General features: G+C 40.0%; 1 protein-coding gene across 1 annotated transcript; it reads left to right on the top strand.

Annotated features, from left to right (window-relative positions):
* Dhrs9 (dehydrogenase/reductase 9) lies at positions 1–23,082 on the top strand. The gene is made up of 6 exons (XM_042694153.1): positions 1–4; positions 838–849; positions 14,609–14,936; positions 16,054–16,312; positions 19,524–19,687; positions 22,778–23,082. Exons 3-6 carry the CDS (start codon positions 14,624–14,626, stop codon positions 22,999–23,001), a joined length of 960 nt encoding a protein of 319 aa, XP_042550087.1. The 5' UTR covers positions 1–4; positions 838–849; positions 14,609–14,623; the 3' UTR covers positions 23,002–23,082.
* Positions 23,083–24,005: the final 923 nt, after the last annotated feature.

Here is a 24,005-nt window from a genome sequence, read left to right as displayed (position 1 = left end):
ATTGGTGGAGTTTTCTCTGTGTGACTTCAGCATGGGGAGGCGTGGCAGGCTGTGAGACCAGAAATTCAGTCCTCTGAACTCAATGCCATGTCACAAATAATGAGAACAAGACTTTGGAGCAAAGGAAGTGAGGTTTTACTGGTGTTTCCAGGCAATATGAAAACCTACACTTACTGCTATCTTCAGGGGAAAAAAGAAAAATATTTTATATATATTATGTAATATATATATATATATATATATAATTATCCAGTCTTGGAACAGGCAGGGGTAGGAAAACAGACTTTTTTTAAAGGATGCAGCAGCATGAACTTCCAGATATGTTCACTGAGACTTGGTATGAGTCACATGGTGGCTTTGAGTCTGCTCATTTATTGCTGTGCAGGTGTCAGTCTCTGGAGCTATATTTCTTGCAGTCCTAAATGCTCCTGCATTCCCATGGTCAGAGAAATGAAGAGAGCAGCCTTGCATGGAATTGTAATTCTTCCATTCCTTTCACATGAAAGGGAGATGAAGAAGGGAGAAAAGACAATGAGAAAGAAAAGAAAAAATTACCTTTTTTTAAACCTACATAACTAAAAGCATGCTAGTCAGTCAAGTGAGTTCGTTGTTGGGCTAAAACTACACTGTGAGTATGTTTAGGTATCTGTTCCTCTAGCCTTTGGAAGGAGAGGCGTGCACCATCCTGTCCCCCCATCAACTGCAACCTCAGCACCTCCTATTGTAGTCCCAAGGAGAAACAGGCCCACTGGGGAAAAGCTTCAGAAAAGCTCCAGTCTTTCACCCCCTGCAGGAGCAACCTTTCCTCTTCTCAGCACCAAAGACCACTTGAGGAAGTACCTGTCACAATTAGGAACCAAGAATAATACCAAAACCTAGTTTCATTACATTCTTTTGATCTTCTTGCTTGACTGTCTTTTAAAAAATATGTTAGAATCATCATAGACTGAGTTTTCCTACTTATTCTCTTAGCAGGAAAGGACACTAAATAGTCAAAATCATGGTAACAGGAAGAAAATGCTAAGTCATGAACAATAATCTTAATTCATAGTTAACTTACTAAGAAAACATTGTTACACGTTATTACACGTTCCAGACACTGGAGGCTCATGGTTGTATTCCTTGTTACTCGGGAAGCTGAGGATCATGGTTTGAAGCCAGCCCAGGAAGGAAAGCCCGTGAGACTCTTACCTGCAATTAAGCACCAAAAAAGCCAGAAGTAGAGGTGTGGCTTGAGAGGTTGAACACTAAGCTTGAATGAAAAAGCTCAAGGATAGTATCCAGGCCTCCAGTTCAAGCCCTAGGAATGACACCAAAAAAAGAAAAAAGAAAAATATTACATGAAAGTAGATGGTTAACAATAATTCTAGTTTGCAAATTGAAATATTATCCTGATGTACCAGGCAGTTTATGAAATGTTTCTCTGTCATATTACTTCATCTGTTCTATGTAGTAAAAAGATTGTAATCACAGGTACAAGAGTGCTCTGGTCATATTGAAGTTCCTTCTGCAGCTAGCTAAGTTTAATTTCTCAAAATAGCGATGATTCCTTTGGAAACCTGTGACCTCCAGCTGCTTTGCTTCCTTCATCCACTGAGGAGAAGCTTAGTCATCACTCAGTGTCATAATGGGTGTAACTCACAGAACGAGGAGAGAACTAGAGGACTCACCCCCGTAGGTCTCAGAGTTGTGAGAAGCCCAGGCACCTCAACCACAAGAGGATCAGCGTGCTCAGGTGACGCTGCCTTCCCCTGGGCACCTTAGGGAGATTGCGATTGACTGAGCAAGAAGAGCTGCAGCAGTTACGAGCCTCAAGTCATCTTTTGTAAGTTAACCGGTGAGTGAGTTTGATTGTCTACTTCTTCAATAATCAAATCAACCTAAACTATCTTTGGCATTCCTCACTCCTACAGAATGAATCAAGTTGTCTTTCAGGCTGTGATCAACTACCAATACTTCTTTAATGAAGTCCATTAGCAGGCCGTGATGTGAGCTAAGTGTGTCTCAACAAGAAATGTTGTCAGTATAGTCCAGATCCTGCCTTGACCTCTTCCAGGAGTCTCTGTGAATGTCCTTAGCACTCAAGAGTCCCAACCTTACCACTTCTTGTCCCTCACTCCATGCCTATGTGATACCTCCTGTGAATCTTAAGGTTAAGTGGCAACTGGAAAGAGGAGAATTCCAAAAGGTTTATGAATCTTAGATGAGTTTCTTACTGGAGCAATGGATGTACTGCCAAATGCAAGTCTGGTCTGTTTGTGACTTGCTTTAGATATGTTATCAAATGTGGCTCCATAAACATGTGGAGAGAGGGAGGAGGCAGGGAGGGAGAGAAGGAGAGAAGGAGAGATAGAATAATGAAAGGAAGCAGAAGACTTCAAATTTGAATCATTTGATTCCTGGATACTGGGAGGACAGTATACAACCCTCTCAGATATGAGAGGATTGTTTTTGTTTTTATGATCCAGTGACTTGGTATTTCGACTGTGTGTGTGTGTGTGTGTGTGTGTGTGCGCACGCGCGTGCATGCACACGCGCATGCATCTCCCCCTCTCTCTCAGGTAAGAGACGTAGTCAATTTAGGGTCATTTAAATGTCTCTGAAATGTCCCATGACACTATTAGCCCAAAGATAAGGATTGTACTTTATCTGAGCATTGCCTGGCCTATATTAGATGATCTAAATATATCCTGGGCTTCATGATGAAAGCAAAATGCCTAAGGTCTTGGAGCTGTTTAAGTTTTAAGAAAGATGTCCTATTTTAGAATAAATATCAGTGGGTGGTTAAATACTAGAAAAACTGTTGCCTCATATATTTCAAATGAGGAAAAGGGAAATTGATTTTGAAACCACTGACACAAATGTTACTTTGTTAAAAAGGCAGTATGTAAAATCGATACTTTTCTACTGCATGAAAATAAACCTGAAGAGCTAAACATACTTCCTGCCTCTATGCAGACATTCTCTCTATTAACTTTCTTTGAAGTCTGGTGACCCTAAATTAGAACAATGTACAACATATAATCCATTCGGGTCCACACTGCAGACCTCAGTGATCATAAAGTAACCATGGTTTCATAGCAATTCTTCACGTACCAGAACTGTATCTATATTGGCAAAATAATAAACCTAGAATGGACTGGGAATAATACATTAATAATTGAAAATGATATGATAAATTATGATTTAAGTGTTTTGAAGAGAGAAAAAGAAAATCAGAGATACTTTGATCCTTAGGCCAAAATCTGCCGAAGATAAATGAGGCAAGTATTCCTTATGTAGAAGCGGGCCAGCACACCTGCACACACACTGAGGCTGTGGTACCAGAAAACTGATTGTACCCCCAGAGGAAGCATGCATACGCTCCTCCACACCTGGTTGTCCTACCACCCAAGGTCCAGCCTCGGTACCCAGGGCTGCCTCCCTCTTTCCTGGAATCATGATTCGGGAGAAATATAACTAAACAGGCTCTGTTTCATCCCATTGACTGGGGGAAGTGAGCTTCCTGCGATGATGAATACAGTCACAGGTGTGTCATCACCAGCAGCAGCAGTATTTCAATCAGTCCTAAAACCTGCAACCATCTTTCATGTATGGTCCCTGATCTTAAATGTTTTTAGCTTTATTAGGTTTCTGAGTTTCCAGTTTCTGTGAATATTTTATTTCACAGAATGCGTTAGTTCTATGAATTTATCCTGTCATTAGATTTCACTGTTTATTTTCCTTAAGGAGAAACGCAATAGAAGTCTGAAAAGCGACTTAGGTTAAAAAAAAACAACTTTTCCTTTACTAAGAAGGCAAAAAAATAATGGGTTCTGTGTGATTTAACCACTTTTACAGTATTTAAATATATGAGGAGCATGTATGTTCTCTGCAGTCAATATGAGAAAGCTCTAGTAAGGTAATCTGCAAAAGAAAATATTCAGTTGTTGCTAACTACTGTTTGATGTATTTCTGCTGTCGACTCAACGTGAGCTATAATTTTTTGCAGAAATTGAAAGCAAATACAGATTAAACAAACTTATTTATATGATTGCCTAGTTTTGATATTGTTTTCTGAAATAATATCTGTTCTGGAGTTATTTGGAAATAAAAAGAAATGGTCTAGAAGGAAGATATACAAGACGTTATGTCAAAAAATGAACTTTACAACTTTGGTGCAGGGGGGAAAGGGGGACTGTGGGGAGTGGGGGGAGATGGGAAGGGATGGGAAGGGGAAACAAAGGAGGAGGCAACAATGCTTGATAAGAAATGTACTCATTACCTTGCTCATGTAATTGTGACCCCTCTGTACAGTATTTTCACAATTAAAAAAATAATTCAACTATCTAGAAAAAAAACCCTACTACTTTTTTTTATATTTCTATTTTATAGTCTGGTTCAATGGCTTAGACTGTAATCTCAGCTCTGGGAAGCTGAGGAAAAGGACAGAGTTCTAGGTTACCCTGGACTGTACAAAGTCCCTGTCTCAAAAAGGGAAAAAAAAAAAAAAACTATGTATCAGTAATTGAAACATTACTCTCTATTTTTAATTAACTGTGTCACATTTTAAGGATCAGAAGAAGGTAGATAAGAAAAATAAGATTAAGAGTTTATTGTTGGTGGTTTTTTCTGGGGTTTTTTTTGGGGGGTGGGGGTGGAGGTTCTGTTGTTCTTGTTATCCTTGGTTGTAGGGCTTAAACTCAGGATCTGGGCACTGTCCCTGACTTCTTTTGCTCAAGGCTAGCATTCTACCACTTTGAGGCATGCCTCTACTTCTGGTTTTCTGGTGGTTAATTGGAGATAAGAGCCTCACAAACTTTCCTGCCTGGGCTGACTTCAAACCATGATGCTCAGCTCTCAGCCTCCTGAGTAGGATTACAGGATTACAGGTATGAGTTGTGTTTTTAAGTTTCTCACTAAGAAAAGAGACCCAGGAAGAGAAACTGCAGAGAAGCAGAAGTAGGTCAGGGCAGTACAGTATTTTCTTCTAGCTGCTGACAAGTAGCTCCTATGTAAGCATCCTGTGTGGCAAAAAAAAATACTTCTCCTTTTTTGTTGCTTCCAAATCACTGAGGCCTGATAGGATGTTTTTGATAAAGTATTTTCATTCCTCCTGCCACCTGCTGATGGTTTCTGTCTTTATAGCTCTTTCCCTTCTTTTCACGTGATCAAAGCATTCAGATATTTGAGCCCTAGACATTACTTGGCAAAAGACTTTATGTATGATACCTAGCCTATCCCAGAAACATTTCAGTAGTTAAACAGATAAATACAACATGAATGCTTCTCAGAGTGCTTGGAAATTATCTCAATTGTAATGTGAATATAATATTAGTATAATTCCCATCATCCTTCTGTGCCATGTGCCTGGAATAACAAAGACGTATCAAGTTATCATCAGATTTCTGGAGCCAGAGTGAAGACTTCTTCCATCTTCCTTCCCTTCTTCCTTCTTCCCCTCCCTCTTCTTTCTTCCTTCCTCTCTTCCTTCTTTCCTGAAACAATACTGCACGAGAGCCTAATGCCAGACACCAGGACTTGGAAAGTACAACCCAGCCCCAATCCCCAGAGTTAGGTGGGAATGAAGACAACAGGGATAGGGCCACAGTGTCTGGACAGCAATCCCCAAATCATGTGTATATGTCACCTTCACCCTCTTAGCCTACATATCTGAGCTGACACTCATCTATAAAAGAGAAATCGTTCTTATTTTATTTTGTTTTGTTTTTACTGTGAAGCAGAGTCACACTTACATAGCTCAGGCCAGCCTCAAACCTGACATCTTCTGGTCTCAGACACCGAGGTGCTGGGATTATGGAAATGAATTACCAGGTTTGGTCCAAATGGAGATCATTTTATCAGGGGTTTAAATGTAGTAAATATTTGTAGATCCTGCAGAGACTTAGAAAATGCTAAGCACTCACCAACCATAGCTGTTACTATCACTTGTACCTGACTGAATGAACTAGGAATCTCAAGGACTATGGGTTTCCTGTGCTTTCCATGTGAAGGGCACACGAGAAGAACCTGGCAGGGTCCAAAAGGTACCTGGTCAAAAGGCTCAGCCAGAATCCAGACCTCACCGTTACCATGCGTGCTACTTTGGTCATTTCTAAAATCACAAATGATATCATACATAAATATGGTCTTCACTGCCTTCTATCCTTCTGATAAGAAAAGTATTTTTCTTTTTTTATTAGTAAGTTTTTTTATTGTGAAAATACCATACAGACTGGTTACAATTACATGAGCAAGGTAATGAGTACATTTCTTATCAAGCATTGTATTTTTCAAAATCATAGAAATTAATGCTTTTAGTCACAGGATATGAACAATAGCTTACAGGTGAAAAATTTTTTCCTGCTAAGCCATTAAAAACCAAAAACCTCAACCAGGCACTGGGGGCTCACGCCTGTAATCCTAGCTACTTGGAAAGCTGGGATTCGAGTAAACAATTCAAAGCCAGCCCAGGGAAGGAAAATCTTTGAGGCGCTTATCTCCAATGAACTACCCAAAAGCCTCAAATGGAGCTGAAGTGGGAGAGAGCTAGCTTTGAGCAAAACCACTCAGGGATAGAGCTGAGAGCCCTGAGTTCAAACCCAGTAGCAGCCCAAAAACATAAAAACTATTATCAATAAAACATTACCAAGAAACCAGTGATGGAATTTCCAAAGCAGTACATCTGGGTGCTATGAAGTTCTGGACCCCTGAAACAGGATTCTTTTTTTTTATTTATTTATTGTGCAAATACCATAGAGAGGGGTTACAATTACATGAGCAAGGTGAAACAAGGATTCTTAATTGAGGTTAATTTTTTTTTAACCTTAGAGACATTTACAGCTTGGGAAAAGCAAGGGAAGGGTGATATTGTCCAAAAAGAAATGTATTCTTTATCTGATTCATGTAACTATGTCCCCTCTGTATACCACCCTTGACCCAGCAATCCCACTTTTGGGCATTTACCCAAATGATCACAAACAAGACCATACTAAAGCTACCAGCACAACTATGTTTGTTGCAGCATTATTTACCATAGCTAAGATATGGAACCAACCCAGATGCTTCTCAGTAGATGAATGGTATATATACACAATGGAATTCTATGCCTCTGTCAGAAAGAATAACATTGCCCCATTTGTTAGGAAAATGGAAAGACTTGGAAAAAATTACATTCATTGAAGTAAGCCAGGCCCAAAGAAACATAGGTTTCATGGTTTCCCTTATTTTCAATAACTAGTATATGTCTGAGTCAAGCAGAAAAGGTCAGATAAGTTGATGTTAGGTGAAATGAACCCTAAGATAAGCATTCAAATGTTTTTTTTTCTTTCATGCAATTGTTTCTAACATGTTTATAAGATTATTTCTTTGTTGCTTTGTATGTCCTCCCCCATGGTATAACCCCTGCTTTCACTGTATTTGATGTTGGTATAATTTGTGGAGGGGAAGAATAAAAACAAATCGTTTAAATAGGGATACAGGTGGACCCATTGCAAAAATGAGATGTACGAGTCGTTATGTCGAAAAACGAACTTTACAACTTTGGCGGGTGCGGGGAGGAGGGACAAAGAAGGAGGCAACAATACTTGATAAGAAATGCACTCATTATCTTGCCCATGTAATTGTAACCCCTCTGTACAGTATTTTCACAATAAAAAAAGAAATAAAAAATAATAATAATTGTGTAAAAAATATTTACCAAAATAAAGATTTTTATAAATAGATATTTTGGTAAATAAAAATATTTACCAAAATAAAGATGGCTCATTGGTAGAGTGCTTGCCTTGCATGCATGAGGCCCTGGGTTTGATTCCTCAGCAGCACATAAACAGAAAAAGCTAGAAGTGGTGTTGTGGTGCAAGTGGTAGAGCACTAGCCTTGAACTGAAGAGCTGAGGGACAGCGCCCAGGCCCTGAAAATAAATAAATAAAGAGAGAGAGATTTAAGCAGTATCTGAAGACATCCTTCTTGGGAAGAAGAGTTGCTGGCATGTAGGCCAAAGATGCTAATGCGCATGCCATAATGACAGGACAGAAGTCTTTATGTGGCTCAGAATGTCAGAAGGCAGAGGATTATGGGTGCCTCATACCCATAATCCTATCTACTCAGAAGGCTGAGATTGAGAAGGTCTTGGCTTGAAGTCAACCTGGGCAAACGGTTTGTGATACCCCATTTCAACCAAGAGCTGGCAGCATAGATAGGAGGACTGTGGTCTAGCCTGACCTAGGCAAAAGGCAAGATGTTATTGGAAAATTAACAAAAGCCACAACAGTTGGGAGCCTGCTTCATATGGTATACCACCTGCCTAGCAAGTGTAAGCCCCTGAGTTTAAACACAAATAACACTAAAAATATGTCAGAAGGCCCGAAGTTGAGAAGCACAGACCTAGATATTAGCAACATATGGAACAGGCAAAGTGCAAGTGTTCAGTCAAGTTAGTTTGCCAGGCACTTTTGGAGGTAGATATTATGTCACTGCTTTTTGCAGATAGGAAAAGGCTAGTTGAAAGATGAGTCAATTATTCAAATCTCTTCAGTGCTGATAAATACACCTCTGCCTACCAGATTCTGAAGTTCAGACTCCTAAACTCCAAACTCCCCTGCTTTGAGCCAAGAGGTTTCAACTCTAACTAAACAGTTTGCTGTGAGATCAATTTGAAAGCACAGCACATAGGCAAACAACTGAAGCAACTGAGTCAACTCGGGTCAATGCCCCAAGTCTGAATTGTTGGAAGCAGAAAGCCACGGAGAGGGACCAGAGTTATGGACTGTGGTTGAGGCAGCCTTATAAGTTGATGTTACTCATTTACTCATATGAACCAATTGGCCATCAATCAGCCTCAGTGTACAGGTCATGTTCTCAATTCCTCTGACTCAGTACTGCTGCTCCCAGATGGTGTTTTGACTAAAATACTACCAGAGGTCAAAGGTGAGTATTGGCTTGTAGCTAACTTAGTCCAATGACCTACAGGATTGTGGAATTTAGAGTCAGAGCTATCGTTTTTGGACAATAATATTTGGGATAAGAACAGGCTTTCAAAACCATAGGTCAGAAGTAGTCCCTAGCATCCAGGTTACACTCTAAGACACAACCCTCTGCAACAGCCCTCAACCATTGGGGCAGGCATCTAATTAAACAGCCACGATCAAATGGGAGCCTGTCCTTAGCTACTCTCCTTTGATGTTACCAGGAAAAGGGACTTATGTAGGGAAGGAGGGGGGGTGGGGGGGGTGTCAAGGAGAAGATGGTAGCTATTTTAGTTGAGTTTCCATTTTCTCCGGAGGTTGTATGGGTAAACTTACTAAAGAGTAGAAGACAGACACCTTGGTATCCAGCGTCACTAACTAGACTCTGAAATCCTGGACTTCTTACTTATTTTGTGCATGGAACTGAAAGCAATCCAATGCAAACTTTTTTTTTTTTTTTTTTGTAGAGCTGAAGACTGAACTCAAGTCAAGTGCTATTCCATTGAACTAAATCTCCAGCCCCTCAAAACAACAGCTTTTATTTTTTACTTTGCCAAATTTTTAACTTTTTTTTGAAATACACTCATCTGTCAGTAGGTATATGTAGGAGACTGTTCGATGGACACCAAACTCCACAGATGCTCAGTTCTCTGGTCTAAAATTGTGTCTGTGTATATCCTCCAGCACACTTTAAATCATCTCTGGATTATTTGGACTATCTAGTACAACACAAATGGCTTGTAAATCCTTAGGAAATAATAATAACAAGGAAAAAAGGTCTACACGCATTCAGTGCAGATTCAATTCTTAAAACTATTTTCAAAATCTTCAGATACAAAAAATACTGACATGGAGGACCAATTGGAATTTCACACTTAGGGAAAAGCTAAAGGAAGAATCAATCTAGGTTTCCCTAACATAAGCGATTCACATTTTCATTTCATCTCCTTTTATTTCCATCTGTTGTTTTCAATGTTTATGTACATGTTATTATTTTCTAATATTTTTGACATCATGCTCCTTATCAAACATTTGAATGCATATTTCCTTAATTAGTAGGACATTTTCTGCAAAACTATAGTATAATTATCAAAATAGGAAAATTGATATCAGTGCCATTTTATTTGTTAAGTGTATATATCTTCAAATTCCATTAGTTAACTTAATAATGTTCTTTCTGGACATATTGAAAGTATTTTCTGGTCTACTGTCATGTGCTACATTGGGCTGCATTTTCTCTTTAGTTTCCTTTGATCTGGAAATCTTGTCTTTCATCTTTCATGATTTTCATGTTTTTGAGCAACACAGGGCACATATTTTACAGAATTGAAGGGTATGTAACAAGCTTGGATTTACACACAAAAGTCTTGTGCCTTTCCTACTGCTCCGTGGCAATGGTTTGTCCCAGAAATAGTAATGTCCATCTGCTTTGAGGCACAAATTATCTACTTGGCTAGTGAAAGACCCTTCCGCTTTTGATATGCTCCAATGTTCTTTGACCACTTTTTTGCTTTGTAACATATGTTCCTAGTTCATTTTTGTACTTTCTCACCTCTAACATTAACTTTACCAAAGATTATAAATATGAAACCTAGAAATCAAGCTGTGCAGAAAGGCCAGTGGCTCAAACTTGTAATCCTAGCTACTTGGAGGCTAAAGCTAGGATGATTGTGGTTTGAAGCCAGCCTGGACAAACATGAGGTTGTAATCTTAACAGAAAAAAAAATGTAGGTGTGGTAGTGTATATCTGTCATTCCAGTTACTGTACGGTGCATAAATAGGAGGTTTTTGGTGTAGGCTAACCTTCAAAATGCAAGATCCTAGTTCAAAACCAACCAGAGCAAAAATTGATGGAACCATGGCTCAAATGGTACTACATCTGCCTAGCAAGCATGAGGCCCTGAAGTCAAACTCTAGTACCTCAGAAAAGAAGAAAGGAAGAAAGGAAGAAAGAAAGAAAGAAAGAAAGAAAGAAAGAAAGAAAGAAAGAAAGAAAGAAAGAAAGAAAGAAAGAAAGAAAGAAAGAAAGAAAGAAAGAAAGAAAGAAAGAAGGAAGGAAGGAAGGAAGGAAGGAGAGAGAGAGAGAGAGAGAGAGAGAGAGAGAGAGAGAGAGAGAGAGAGGGAGGGAGGGAGGGAGGGAGGGAGGGAGGGAGGGAGGGAGAAGGGAGGGAGGGAGAAGGGAGGAAGAAGGGAGGAAGAGAGGGGAAGGAAAAAAGAGAGAAAGCAGAGAATCTGACTCCCTAGTATATTCATTGTTATTAGAGCTTCACTGCTTATAGTTCACCAGGAATTGCTAGAAAGCTCTTTACCTATCTCTCGGTCTACCCTCATATATTTGAAGCCATTGGTTGAAACTGATTCTTCCAGCTAATCCAATTCCACTTCCCCTTTTCCATCATTGCCACTCTCCTACCTAGCCATGAAACCTGGCTTCCATCATCCACAATATATTTGTTGATTTCCTAAATAATTTGAAATTCTAGGATTGTGTTTTGTAGTGGTGGTGAAGTCATAGACTTCTTGTGATTTTATTTGTTCTTGTTGAGTTGCATATATGTGTGCACACATGCATGTTATATCTATGCTCTAGAAAATTTGGATTACATGATTACATGATTGTCATTACCATAGCTACCTTCTAAGTTTGAATAGCCATATGTGGTGGCAGGATAATTATCATGATTTTGAAGTTGTGGTGAGCAAGAACCATATTTTTGTGATAGATAACAATAGCAATGTGGAATTTAAACAATACCTGTGATTTCTACTGATGATAAAGCCATGTATGTACACAGATGGTGTTAAAGCTTAGCATTACTTTCATAATTGAAAGATGTACACTGCAGTTATAGCTTAGAGAAAATATAGACTTTCTTCTCCTAATAGACATGTGGACTCAAGATTCTATGGAACTTCTTGGCCTGAGGAACTTCCATTGATGCCCAAATCATCACTCCACCTGAATTCAAGCCTCTTCCTTGTGGCCTTCCTCTTCCCAATTACTGTACTGGTCTGGAACAGAGGAGGCCATGACACAAGATGATTTTAGCAACCACTATGCCAGACATTAGAGGTTGCTCTGGATTCACAGACTTTTATCTCAATTTTTCAGCCACCATGGGCAAAGTACCATGTGCTGACCCTGTCTGCAAGTTAGAAACTGCTCACCCTTAGACCAGGGGCAGGGATTCTAGTTCCCTCATCCTCCCATCCTCAGTGGCTTTGACAAATCACCTTATGGTGTTAAATCTGTATTATCTTTCATTAAATGAAGTAGATAATATGCCTTCTCTAATGAAAAGGTGAGTGAGAGGATCAAATGAAACTGCATACAAAGTTAAGTATAGTGCTGGAATGTAAGCCATGAGCTATATGACTCCAAGATGGCCTCTGGTGAAACTGACCACACAGAGTGTGGTCGTAGGGCCTGAACTCTGGGCCTGGGTGCTGTCCCTCAGTTCTTCAGCTCAAGGCTAGCGCTCTACCACTTGAGCCATAGGGCCTTTCTGCTTATGTAGTGCTGAGGAATCTAACCCAGGGCCTCATGCATGCAACGCAAACACTCTACCACTGAGCCACCTTCCCAGCCCCCAGCTTTGGATCTTTTAGAAGGGAAGAGATAAAAGCCAAGCTCAATTTTTTCTTGAGACATAAAGAAGGTACATTATACTGAACTATTTTATCTATTACTTGCACACCAATAGAAATGAAGTATATGTGTGTGTAGGTTTTTCTGTATGGATATTTATATTCTTTATTAGGAAAATATTTATATAGACAAAAATATAATGTATGCACTAAAATATTGAGTCAAAGTTATTATCATTGTTACCTTCTTTTATTTTTTTCTGTACTTGTTCTTTTTGTTTCACTTGGAGTATAAATTGCTTATAGGCAAAAGAAAGAAAGGAAAGAAAGAAAGAGAGAGAGAGAAACACAACCTGAATTAACAAATTACTAAAGGATTCAAATGATAAATCAGAAATTATCAAAAGAAAATAAAGTCCAAATTTACAAAATTGCTGGAGCTCCAAACTGCCTTTTGAACATAGTATCCATGACCACAAGTCTGAACTTCAGTTACTCATTTTCCTCGGTGAGGCAGTCCTGGCCCTTGTGATTCTAAGGGAGGGCCCAGATCAGGGCTGGAAACTATCTGGGTCATGGGGGAAGGCCTTTCCTGCGTATGTTTGTTCTCTTTGGCTCCCTGCTCCTCCCTCCACTGACTAGGGAGCCAATGATCCTGGGTGGGGAGGGAGCTAATGACCTCTTTCCCTCAGGTTGGTTTTCCACATAGCTGGGCCTCCAAGATGTGGGGTACTTGGGCAGCCATGGAGCATAGTCTGCCCTCAACCTCTTGTTCACTTCCTTCTTCTGATGGGGTAGGCTTAGTCTTCCCTGGGCATCATGGTGGCCTGTGCTGAGGATAAATGCAGGCATCAGAGGCAAGGGGGAAAGATGTCTTCCTCATGCTTGATGATAAGCCCATGGCTACTCCTATCCTTAACACCTACCATCAAAGCCTGTTTTACAGCATGATTTTGATCACTTGGTTTACACATGGCTATTTTTCTCACAAGAAGCTGGCATTTAGAAATTAGGCACTGGAGATAGGGGTTTAAGATTCAGCATTTCCCTCTCATTCTCTTCCTGTTCAATTCACCCCCCAGCTAGGAGCACAAGGACCTCCCAGACCAGTAATGTTCTCAAAGATAAGTAAAAGGCTGACACTTGCCTTTTGAAAACAAGAAAATGGAAGGGAATAGAAAATGTTTTCTTAGTGACAATAGCAAAAATGCTTTCCTTTCTTGAAAATCTGAACATAATTGAGAGTGCCACAGAATATAGACAGTTACACTCTAACAGATTTTTTTTCTTTTTAATTTTTCTTGTAAAGGTGCTGTACAGAGGGGTTAGAGTTACATGAGTAAGGCAATGGGTACATTTCTTGTCAAGCTTCCTTAACCTCTCCTTTGTTGTACTCCCAATATCCCTTCCCTCCCCCAGCTCCCACACTCCTCCCCCCCACCCAGAAGTTGTAAAGTTCATTTCCAATATACTGTCTTATGGGTATCATTGCTGCAATGGGTCCTCCTGTGTCCTTGTTTCAGCGTTTTATTATTCCCCTTCCCCTCCCCATTTTGCTCTTGAATCCTACCGAGTAGCAAGAAGTAAGTTTTACTGTGAGAGCCTGTCTCTCAGATGGATAAGTTCATGTATGAGACTGATGTCACCATTCTGTTTGGGCTCCATCCAGTGGCCTGTGTCTGCTCTGTTATATCACCACCTTCTCCACCTCCCAATTATTTGATTTCCACTTTGTTGGCTTGTGCATTTCCTTAGAAGAATAGTTTATCATTTCAGTGACCATCTTCTCAACAGACAATCCAAATACAAATTATTGGGTAACATTGATCAATATGCATTGTGCTCATGAACTAAAATGTTGAAACCTCTTTGTAGTAGTACTTAAAGATTATTTTAAGGGTTTTTTTTAGCTTGATTTTTCTTATTTTCTTTAAGGAGTTGCACAAAGGGGTTTCAATTCAACTTCCTATTTATCTTCCCAAAATACCTCAAATTTAACCAACCTTACTGGTTCTAATTTGAATTTTCTTTCTACTTTGAAGACTTAAGACATCATCTTTGATTATCTATCATATACAGGAACAAAAAGAATGTTCTTTTTGGTGTTGATCTTCCTCATCCTCTGTGCTTTCCTGTGGAATTACAAAGAACAACTGCAGATTGCAGACATCACTGAGAAGTATATTTTCATCACCGGATGTGACACTGGATTTGGAAACTTAGCAGCTAAAACTTTTGATAAAAAGGGGTTTCGTGTAATTGCTGCCTGTCTAACTGAATCGGGATCAACCGCTTTGAAAGCAGAAACTTCCGAGAGACTCCACACTGTGCTTCTGGATGTAACCGACCCAGAGAAAGTCAAGAGCACCGCCCAGTGGGTGAAAAATCATGTTGGGGAAAAAGGTGAGAGAAGGTCAAGATGGTAAAGATACAGGGCAGTGACCTAACTAAAACAAAATAAAATAGGATAGCATTGTAAAACAGCCTTTCCAGAAAATGGCTCCTGAACACAAGGTGTGTATTTATCTAAACTCAGCAGAAATTTGGAGTTATTGCACATCAGGGGCTCTGTGTGTGTAAGACACACCCAGATGGTGCTCAGCCTTAAGTCACAGTGAGAGAATTCAGAACAGAGATGTGAATCTTGACTTTTCCTGGTCTCCTGTGAAGGACCACTCCGGCCACATACATGGCACAAGAAATCAGGGTTAAAATTTCCAGTAGAATATGAGAGCAACCCTCAAAGCTGGATCCTTGGGTCCTACTTTTCTACCACAATGGCTCTAGAGGCTATACATTTTCAGTGGGTCAGACAGAAAGGGGCTAGTTTAAGTCTTAGACAGTCGAGTGTGTATGAGCCATCAGACATTCTCTACACTAGGTTCTGCTAAGATGGTTGCATTCTGAACTGGAAGGGTTTTATCAGCTTTGATCAAAATTAGAAATACTCCCATGGAGGAAAGTATTAGTGCTCACAAAAGGATGTGTGTTTCTTTTCTCATTTACATCTTTATCCTGTATCTGAGAATATGATTTCATAAGGCTCCAGATAATGGTTAATGTTTTAATTCCAAACACCTTTAACAACACTAAGTGTAAAATAAGCTTCATAAATGACTGAACATGTTTACTAAAAATATAGAGTAGATTCATATTACTATTCTTTGCCCATACAGAATATTTTATAAATATAGTATGAATTTGTCATCCAGCCAGGTAGGAAAACCAGACCAATAGACTTACACATCTGCCATGAGAAAAAAAAGATAGTCTCACTTGGAAAGTATCAGTATTTGAAATTCAGAACCCTAAATAGAATAACAGTGAGACTAAACCCAAGAACCAAACTTTAACGATTACAATTTAGCCTCCCATTCTCTGTTATCACTTCTCCAAACTTCAAAGTCATTCAAGGCAGATATATGACTACAAAGAGGAAATGACTTCATTGTAGAAAGCAGAAGATGAGCTTCCAACAAGATGCCCTACACATGCTACCTTCTCTCCCTCTCTGTTCTAGGTCTCTGGGGTCTGATCAATAATGCCGGCATTCTTGGTGTGCTGGCTCCCACCGACTGGCTGACCGTGGAGGACTACAGAGAACCCATTGAAGTGAACCTGTTTGGACTCATCAGTGTGACATTAAATATGCTTCCTTTGGTCAAAAAAGCTCAAGGGAGGATTGTCAATGTCTCCAGCATTGCAGGTCGTCTCGCATTTGGTGGAGGGGGCTACACTCTATCCAAATACGCAGTGGAGGGCTTCAATGACAGCTTAAGGTAATGTAAAGTAACTGACTTAAGAAATATTAGCTGTGAACATTGATTGAATGTTTAGTAGCTATCAGACACACTGTTTAGTACTTTAAATTATTTCTCCTCTATAAATGATACCACTGAAGCTAAAATAATTAAGTATCTTGGCTAAGGTCACCCATAAATCAGTGGCACAACTGAGATTTGAACTCATCTAATTCTAAGTTTTGTCTTAATGCATGATACTAATAATGGTAGTGAATTAATATTCAGTGGGTCAGTTTGTCAGATAAGGATAGGAAATTAGAGAAAGTGAATCAAGGTAGGCTTCACCATGGTTGCTACTAGTCATTTGAGATACAACATAATCTTACTTAAACCCTCAGTAGAAAAGTATGCATTCTTACCTACCTGGTCAATGTACTCAGTCCACCTATTACAGAAGGAGGAGAGAAGGATGTGTTTAATGGATTTTATCTGAAATCAGAATTTATCACTGAAATAATTGCAAGTGGTTCTTTCAGTTGAGGTTCTGACAAGAGATGATAACATATTAAAATTGGGTAAAGGAAGTAGAGTTATCTTATTTTCAGTCAGGTAGGTGACATAGAAGGAAATCCTAAATGTAGTATTTAGGAGTTAATGATACTAGGGACATTGTTGTTTTTCATTTTTATTGTGAAAATACTGTACAGAGGGGTTACAATTACATGGGCAAGATAATGAGTACATTTCTTATCAAGCATTGTAGGAACCTCCTCCTTTGTTTCCCCTTCCCATCCCTTCCCATCCTCCCCCCACCCCCCACTCCTCCCCCCCCTCTTTCCTCCCCCCTCCCACCCTTCACCTCACCCCCCCACCCCGCACCAAAGTTGTAAAGTTCGTTTTTCGACATAACGACTTGTACATCTCATTGTTGCAATGGGTCCATCTGTATCTACTAGGGACATTTCTATGCATAGACTGAAGACAAGGAGTCAGGGAAGCTTCCAGAACACGGAGACAAAAAGGCTGTCAGCTTCCATTGAGGGATAAAGTAATTCATGTTGACAACACAGGCAGAATAACTAGCTCTTCTCTCTTCCCTCCCCTTCTCTCTATCTCTGATATCCTTCTGGCACATCAGTGTTCCCATTGGAAGCCAAGGTATAGGTAAAATTGGTGAACCACCACAAATGTGGCGCTGGCAAAAGGGACTGAAGAAATAAACGGAAAATAGCCAGCTAAGTATACTGTGAGAGAAGACAATATTAGATGACATTCCTTCATTTCATCTCTTTATTTAATTAACTAGTATGTGTTGAAGACCTGTGTTAGAGTTTGTCATCTATGCCATAGATTTAGAAGTAGCTTACTAGCAAAAGGACAGATTAACTCCATGAAATTAAAGATGAAATAACTCATTTTTCCATGTGATCATGTTGCCAAGTTTGATTCTCCCAGGAAATAAATGAATAATCTTGGAATAATGTTTACAAAACATTCGATGTGAATTTGAGTCGCTAGCTTTGGATGTTGTGAAAAATGCAAAATGGAGTGGGCCTGGAGTAGAGCCCAAGTTTCTGGTTTTTGAACCCACCAGAATGTTCCTGATGGATCCAATCTAACACATTGAGTAGAAAGGTCATGGAGAACCTTTGTTAGTCCCATTAGTTGACCATTGGTTGCAGTCTACAAGCAGCAGTATTGTAAAAGAAATTTTTCAAAATAGTATATTTAGAGGTTTGTTCACTCCCCAGTTCTGGGGATTGAACTCAGGGCCTACATACTGTCCCTGAGGTCTTTTGTTCAAGGTTAGCATTTTGCCCCCTGAGCCACAGCTCCACTTCCAGTTTTAGAGATCAGAGTCTCAAGACTTTCTTGCCCATGCTAGCTTTCAAACACGATCCTCAGATCTCAGCCTTTTGAGTAGTGAGGATTCCAGCCCTTTGTTCACAGATTTGTGGAATTTTCAGTCTATCTATACAATACCTGAATCATGAGATTGGTATGTGAAGTGGTATTTTGCATTCAGAAACAGTCCAGTTCCAAAATATCTACCTATAGTAGAGTTTACGGGCAATAGTCTGAGAAAGGATCAGGATTCTTGAAAGCTGCATTTGCCTAACACACATTCTGATTTCCTACTGATTTTGTTTACTTTGTAAGCTTAGGTGGCTTGTCTCTAGATAAGATGTTATTTTCATGAGAGAATAGAAGTTCTCAAATATTCTCTTGGAACTTTTGTTTCCAAGATCCAACAGAGATCAGCGGGCAGGTGAATAAAATATAATTAAGCCAGAAAATAACCTTTTTGTAATGTAAGTTAACTGTCTTTCAAAATCTTTCTATGTCAAGCTGATATCCATTTTAATAAAGTATATTTCAACTTATACAATAGGTTTGGGGGAGTAAAATTACAACCTTTTGAAATTCATAAAAATAATTTTTAACAATGGAAAATGGATTCAATCACATCTTAAGTTCACTACTAGAGCATTTAAAAACTCTTAATGGTGAAGACCTCTTCAAAATGAGTCATTCCTTTGTTGTATATTCATGATGGGATTACACATTAAACTTAGGAAAGGATTCTACTGGTCTGTCATGCCTTGTTTTGCTTTCAAGAGAGGGGCACCACAAGGCTTCCAAATCCTTGACAGCCAGGAAATGAGTAGAATTTTGGTTTTCTGTAGTGACATGATATAAAAGCTTGCTCCACAGCCTAGGGACCCGGTGAGGTCCATCAGAGATGGTTGTGTTGTGGCCTTCAGCATCCTCATTTTGTGCAATAGTCTCTGCATATTTATAAAATGAAGGTAAACTTTTCCATCCAAGCCAGTCAATGGCTATTGGTCCACTTCCCCATAAGTTACTTTGTGTACTGCGAAGAAACAGTCTTAGCCCCATTTCTTTATCAGTTTCCTGAGATAAGTGTGGCTTACAAAGGTAAAGCACTGGAATGGTGGTGTGCCAAGCCAATTTCTCTGGACCTGTTTTTTTCATCTGCTAAATGACAAGGTAAAAAATGGATTGATGCTTGTTTCCAATACACACGATTCTGTGGCTCCATGAAAAGATTTATGAGAAAATAGTCAGAAAAACAGCATACATCCTACAAATAAATCTAGATTAAAAGCAAAATTAGGGCTTGGGATAGAGTGCTTGCCTGGCATGAATGAAGTCCTAGATTCAATGCTGAGCACTGGGAAAAAATCCTTAAATAAGAAAACATCTTCAACTATTCTTTCCACAGACGGGACATGAAAGCTTTTGGTGTGCACGTCTCATGCATTGAACCAGGATTGTTCAAAACACATTTGTCAGATCCAATAAAGACAACTGAAAAGAAGTTTGCCATTTGGAAACATCTGTCTCCAGACATCAGACAGCAGTATGGAGAAGGATACATTGAAAAATGTGAGTTGCGGGGTGGAGCCAGTGCCCTCTGGGGCATTGTCTGGGGCCACTCTCCTAGCCAGCATGAAGGAGACCTAACCATAAATTAATGTTCTCAGAATAATACACCAACTGAGATTTTAAAACTGGATCAGAGGTCATTATCAGTTCCAACGCCATCTCTTGCTTCTCTGAGCCTATAAAATTCACTGTATGTTCACTAAGTAGCAAGTTCTATGGTAAGACCATCTAACTACATAATTTATTCCTTGAAAGAACTACTGGAATAGTGAACAGAGGCTTTGCAATGTTCCAACCAAAGTTACGCAACCACTCCTGGACTCACGTAAGTTGCTCTAGGGCTCGTGGTCCTCATCTCTACAAAAAGCACCAGTCGTTCACTCAACGTTATTGGAGGATTTCTGGAAGTTATAAAAGAATAAAGAAGACTCAGAATCTGACCCTTACAATCTAATAATACAACAAAATGTAAACAGTGAGATTGTGAAACAAGGAAACTACAGTACACAGCCTCTTAGCTGTAAACCCAAATCCCAGAAGTATTACTCGATAGTATGGTATTTAGTTGCTCAAGGGATTTAGAGCAGAAAATGTGCACTGCTGCTTAAAAAGTCTTAGTGGAACAGGTCAGGCTTGAATAACATCTAAGAAACAGGAATAAATTATTTAGATGGAACTTCTAGGAGCAGTAACGTATGGAGAGGGAAATAGGTCATAAAAGTCATGAGTCAGCTGGGTGCTGGTGGCTCACGCCAGAAACCTTGGCTATTCAGAAGGCTGAGACTCAGAGGATTGCATCTGAAGCCAACCTAGGCAGACAAACCATCAGACACCATCTCCAGAATAACCAGCCTCAAACCAGGCTGGTGGTGTGGTTCAAGTGATAGAGCACCAGTCTAGTAAGCAAACAAGGTGAGTAAGCAATCTGAGCAAGTTCAAGGCCCTGAGTTCAAACTAGTACTGGTGGGGGAAAAAAAGTCATGAGTCAAAAGACTGAGTCAGAGAGGAAGAATAATAATAAAGATTACATAATGATGATTACTTCTGTGAACATTTACTAGGCATTTATTACCATTCTAAGTGCTTCACAAGCTTTTGTTCATTTACAATCCCTAAACTGGAGAGACAGTTCTATGATCTCCTGCATTTTGTAGAAATAAAGACCTGGGAAAGAAACTTACCTGAAATTGCACAGCTCTTCCCTTGTAAGTGGAAGAGCCAGATTTGAACCCCGCCAGCCTGACTGCAACTGGCACTGCACTATAATACAAACAATGCATTGAGGACACTGGTCAGACTTACCTCACACTTTTTTTTTTTTTTTGGTCCAGTCGTGGGGTCTGAACTCTGGGCCTGGGGGCTGTCCCTCAGCTCTTCAGCTCAAGGCTAGCACTCTACCACTTGAGCCATAGCACCACTTCCGGCTTTTTTCATTTTGCTTATGTGGTGCTGAGGAATCGAACCCAGGGCCTCAGGCATGCAAGGCAAGTGCTCTACCACTGAGCCACCTTCCCAGCCCCTACCTCACACTTTTTGTCTCTATTGATGTTGATTTTCCTGTTCCTCAAACATTTATAGAGCTCTTGCTTTAAGTTATATAGACACTACTGTGGCACAGTTCAAGGTCAGAAGTTTTGCGGTAAAGGCAAAAGCCAAGTCAGATACACTTGGGAGGAATTTGAAATAACTGACACCCCCAATTACCACCACCCCAACACAAAAGCACACACACATGCATGTGTCACACATATATGTAGCATATCTTTTGTCTTATTACAATAGCCATTCTAAAAGGTACAAGGAGCTAGCTCATTGAATTTGTATTTCCCTGGTGAGTAGTGATGTTGAATATTAAAACAATTCATATTGTTTACCAATTCTTCATCAAATGTAGTGTGTACAAATAATTGTCCCATTCCATAAGCAGTCTGTTCATTCTTTTAACTAATGCCTTCTCAGTGCAGAAGTTTTTATTTTCTACAATGCCATCTATTGTAGCTTTTGTTGTCTGCATCTTGGAGTCATAGCCAAAAAGTTATTGCCCAGACCAATGTCAAAAAGGGTTTACCCTACATTTTTTTCCTAATAGTTTTATACTTTTAGGTCTTACACATGTCCTTGATCCATTTTGAACTAACTTTTGAACATGGCATGAGACAGGCGTCCAATTTCACGCTTCTACATATGGACATCTAGTTTTCCCAACACCTTTTATTGAAGAGATGGGCTCCAAACCATGACTGATTGCTTGTAAGGTACCTATCTCTCAGAAAGGATCTTAGCTCATTTCCTGAGATACTTCAAACCTCTTGACTCAGAATGTTTGGAATGATTCACGCTTTCCTCTCAGAATTATGGAGGCCTGTGGTATTGTGTCCATACTCTCATATCCATGAGTTCCTACACACTCACAGAAAACACACGTGCACACTCACAGTACTTCTCTAAGACAATTTAGGAACCAAACCTATAACTTCCTAGGCTTAGGGACTTCATGGGCCTTATAAAGTATCTTTCTCCTATTGTCTTGAAGGAATAGTCCTCAAAATAGAGTCCTTTGACCTCAGCAAGCATCTCACCTAGAAATGTGTTAGAAATACAAACGCCAGGGCTGGTGGCCTGTGGTAGAGTGCTTGCCTTGCATGCATGAGGCCCTGGGTTCGATTCCTCAGCACCACATAAGCAAAAAGAAAAAAGCCAGAAGTGGCGCTGTAGCTCAAGTGATAGAGTGCTAGCCTTGAGCTGAAGAGCTGAGGGACAGTGCTCAGGCCCAGAGTTCAGGCCCCACGACCAGAACCAAAAAAAAGAAAAAGAAAAAAAAAAGAAATACAAATGCCTTGACCTTACCTCACATCTTTTTTACTCAGAAACTCTAGATTTGGAACCCAGAAATCTGATTTTTAACAAACCTGCTAGGTTTGCCACCTGAACTTGGCCAGCCTCCTTCCTTGGGGACCAGATAGAAAGTCATACCAGTGGGCCTCAATTCTAATGGCAAAGTCAAAATAGAGTCCCTCCCCTTTGCACCCTCGCTTCCCCTCTGCTCTTTCTCTTCTCCAAGACTCAGTATGCTTCTGTCTCTTTGAATAGGTCTAGAAGGACTGAAGAGAGCTACAGCCTCTGTAAACGTGGACTTGTCCTTGGTGGTGGAGTGTATGGACCATGCTCTCACAAGTCTCTTCCCGAAGACTCGCTACACTGCTGGAAAAGATGCCAAGACTTTTTGGATCCCTCTGTCTCATATGCCAGCAATGTTTCAAGACTTTTTATTGTTGAAACAGAAAGTAGAGCTGGCTAATCCCAAGGCAGTGTGACTCAGCTGGCCACAAATACCCGCCCCAGGCCACGAGAGGCCACCTCCAAGGACACAACTTTCCAGCCCTTCGCAATTCATCAACTAATGCAAGGTGATAAAAGGAATCTCACCATCCCCAACACTGTTTCTAGGTCCCGTTTCAAGTCACTTTTGAAACTCAAAGGGACAGAGATGGCGTATCACGTAGACCAGTCCTGCCTAATATCGAGGCTTTGCCTGTTTTTTTTTTTTATTTTTACTGTGAAAAATACTGTACAGAGGGGTTACAATTACATGGGCAAGATAATGAGTACATTTCCTATCAAGCATTGTAGCCTCCTCTTTTGTTTCCCCTTCCCATCCGTAGGGGAGAGGAGGCTTTGCCTGTTTTGTAGGATTGAAAGACTTACATTCATAAACAGATCCAATGTGTTTATTTATCTCGTTTGGAACTGGAACTCAGTTTGATCACCTTTGAGAGTGACAAGAAAAGGAAGAGAGCTAACTCATTATGTGACATTGATACAAACTAACGCACAGGAGAAAACAAAAGTAGGTAGAAATGCACATCAATGGAAAGAAAAAGGAGCGTTGATAAAGGGACTGTAGAAATGATACACACATGGCGGCAGGGGCCCCAAAGCAAGCATCCCATGTGACAGGGCACTCCCAAGGATTTGCATCCTGTTTAAGGCCCCTTGATCCTTGACTCGCCCAGTTTTCTGGTGGGAGGATGGAAATCACAGAGAAGTCAATCCTTCCAAAGGGATAACACACAGGATATTTATGTTTACTTTGTAACCAGACCAAGACTTCCTGTATACCTCACATTTGACATTGGTTAGAAATGTTGTATTTGGGGTGTCACTAGATCTCCAGAAAGATAAAGGGCTAAATTTAAAGGTTGTCTTACAGTTACAATGTGTTCAGATCTCACCTAGGTTATCCAAAAACACTGTCTTTCCCCTGGTATAATAGTCAAAGTAATAGCCATGGTGTTTCTTAACTCTTCGTATATAGGTC

The sequence above is a fragment of the Dipodomys spectabilis genome, unplaced genomic scaffold (genome assembly GCF_019054845.1).
Source record: "Dipodomys spectabilis isolate Male_0828 unplaced genomic scaffold, ASM1905484v1 ptg000174l, whole genome shotgun sequence".
Classification (NCBI taxonomy): domain Eukaryota; kingdom Metazoa; phylum Chordata; class Mammalia; order Rodentia; family Heteromyidae; genus Dipodomys; species Dipodomys spectabilis.
Note: the sequence above shows the minus strand (reverse complement) of the source record. Positions and strands in the feature narration are given on the sequence as shown.

What these genes read in the sequence shown, in the direction of transcription:
- Dhrs9 (XM_042694153.1), top strand. Translation starts at nt 14,624, where the DNA reads ATGTTCTTTTTGGTGTTGATCTTCCTCATCCTCTGTGCTTTCCTGTGG. An exon ending in AAATCATGTTGGGGAAAAAG is followed by an intron (nt 14,937 to 16,053) that starts GTGAGAGAAGGT and finishes TCTCTGTTCTAG; the next exon opens with GTCTCTGGGGTCTGATCAAT. An exon ending in GGCTTCAATGACAGCTTAAG is followed by an intron (nt 16,313 to 19,523) that starts GTAATGTAAAGT and finishes TTCTTTCCACAG; the next exon opens with ACGGGACATGAAAGCTTTTG.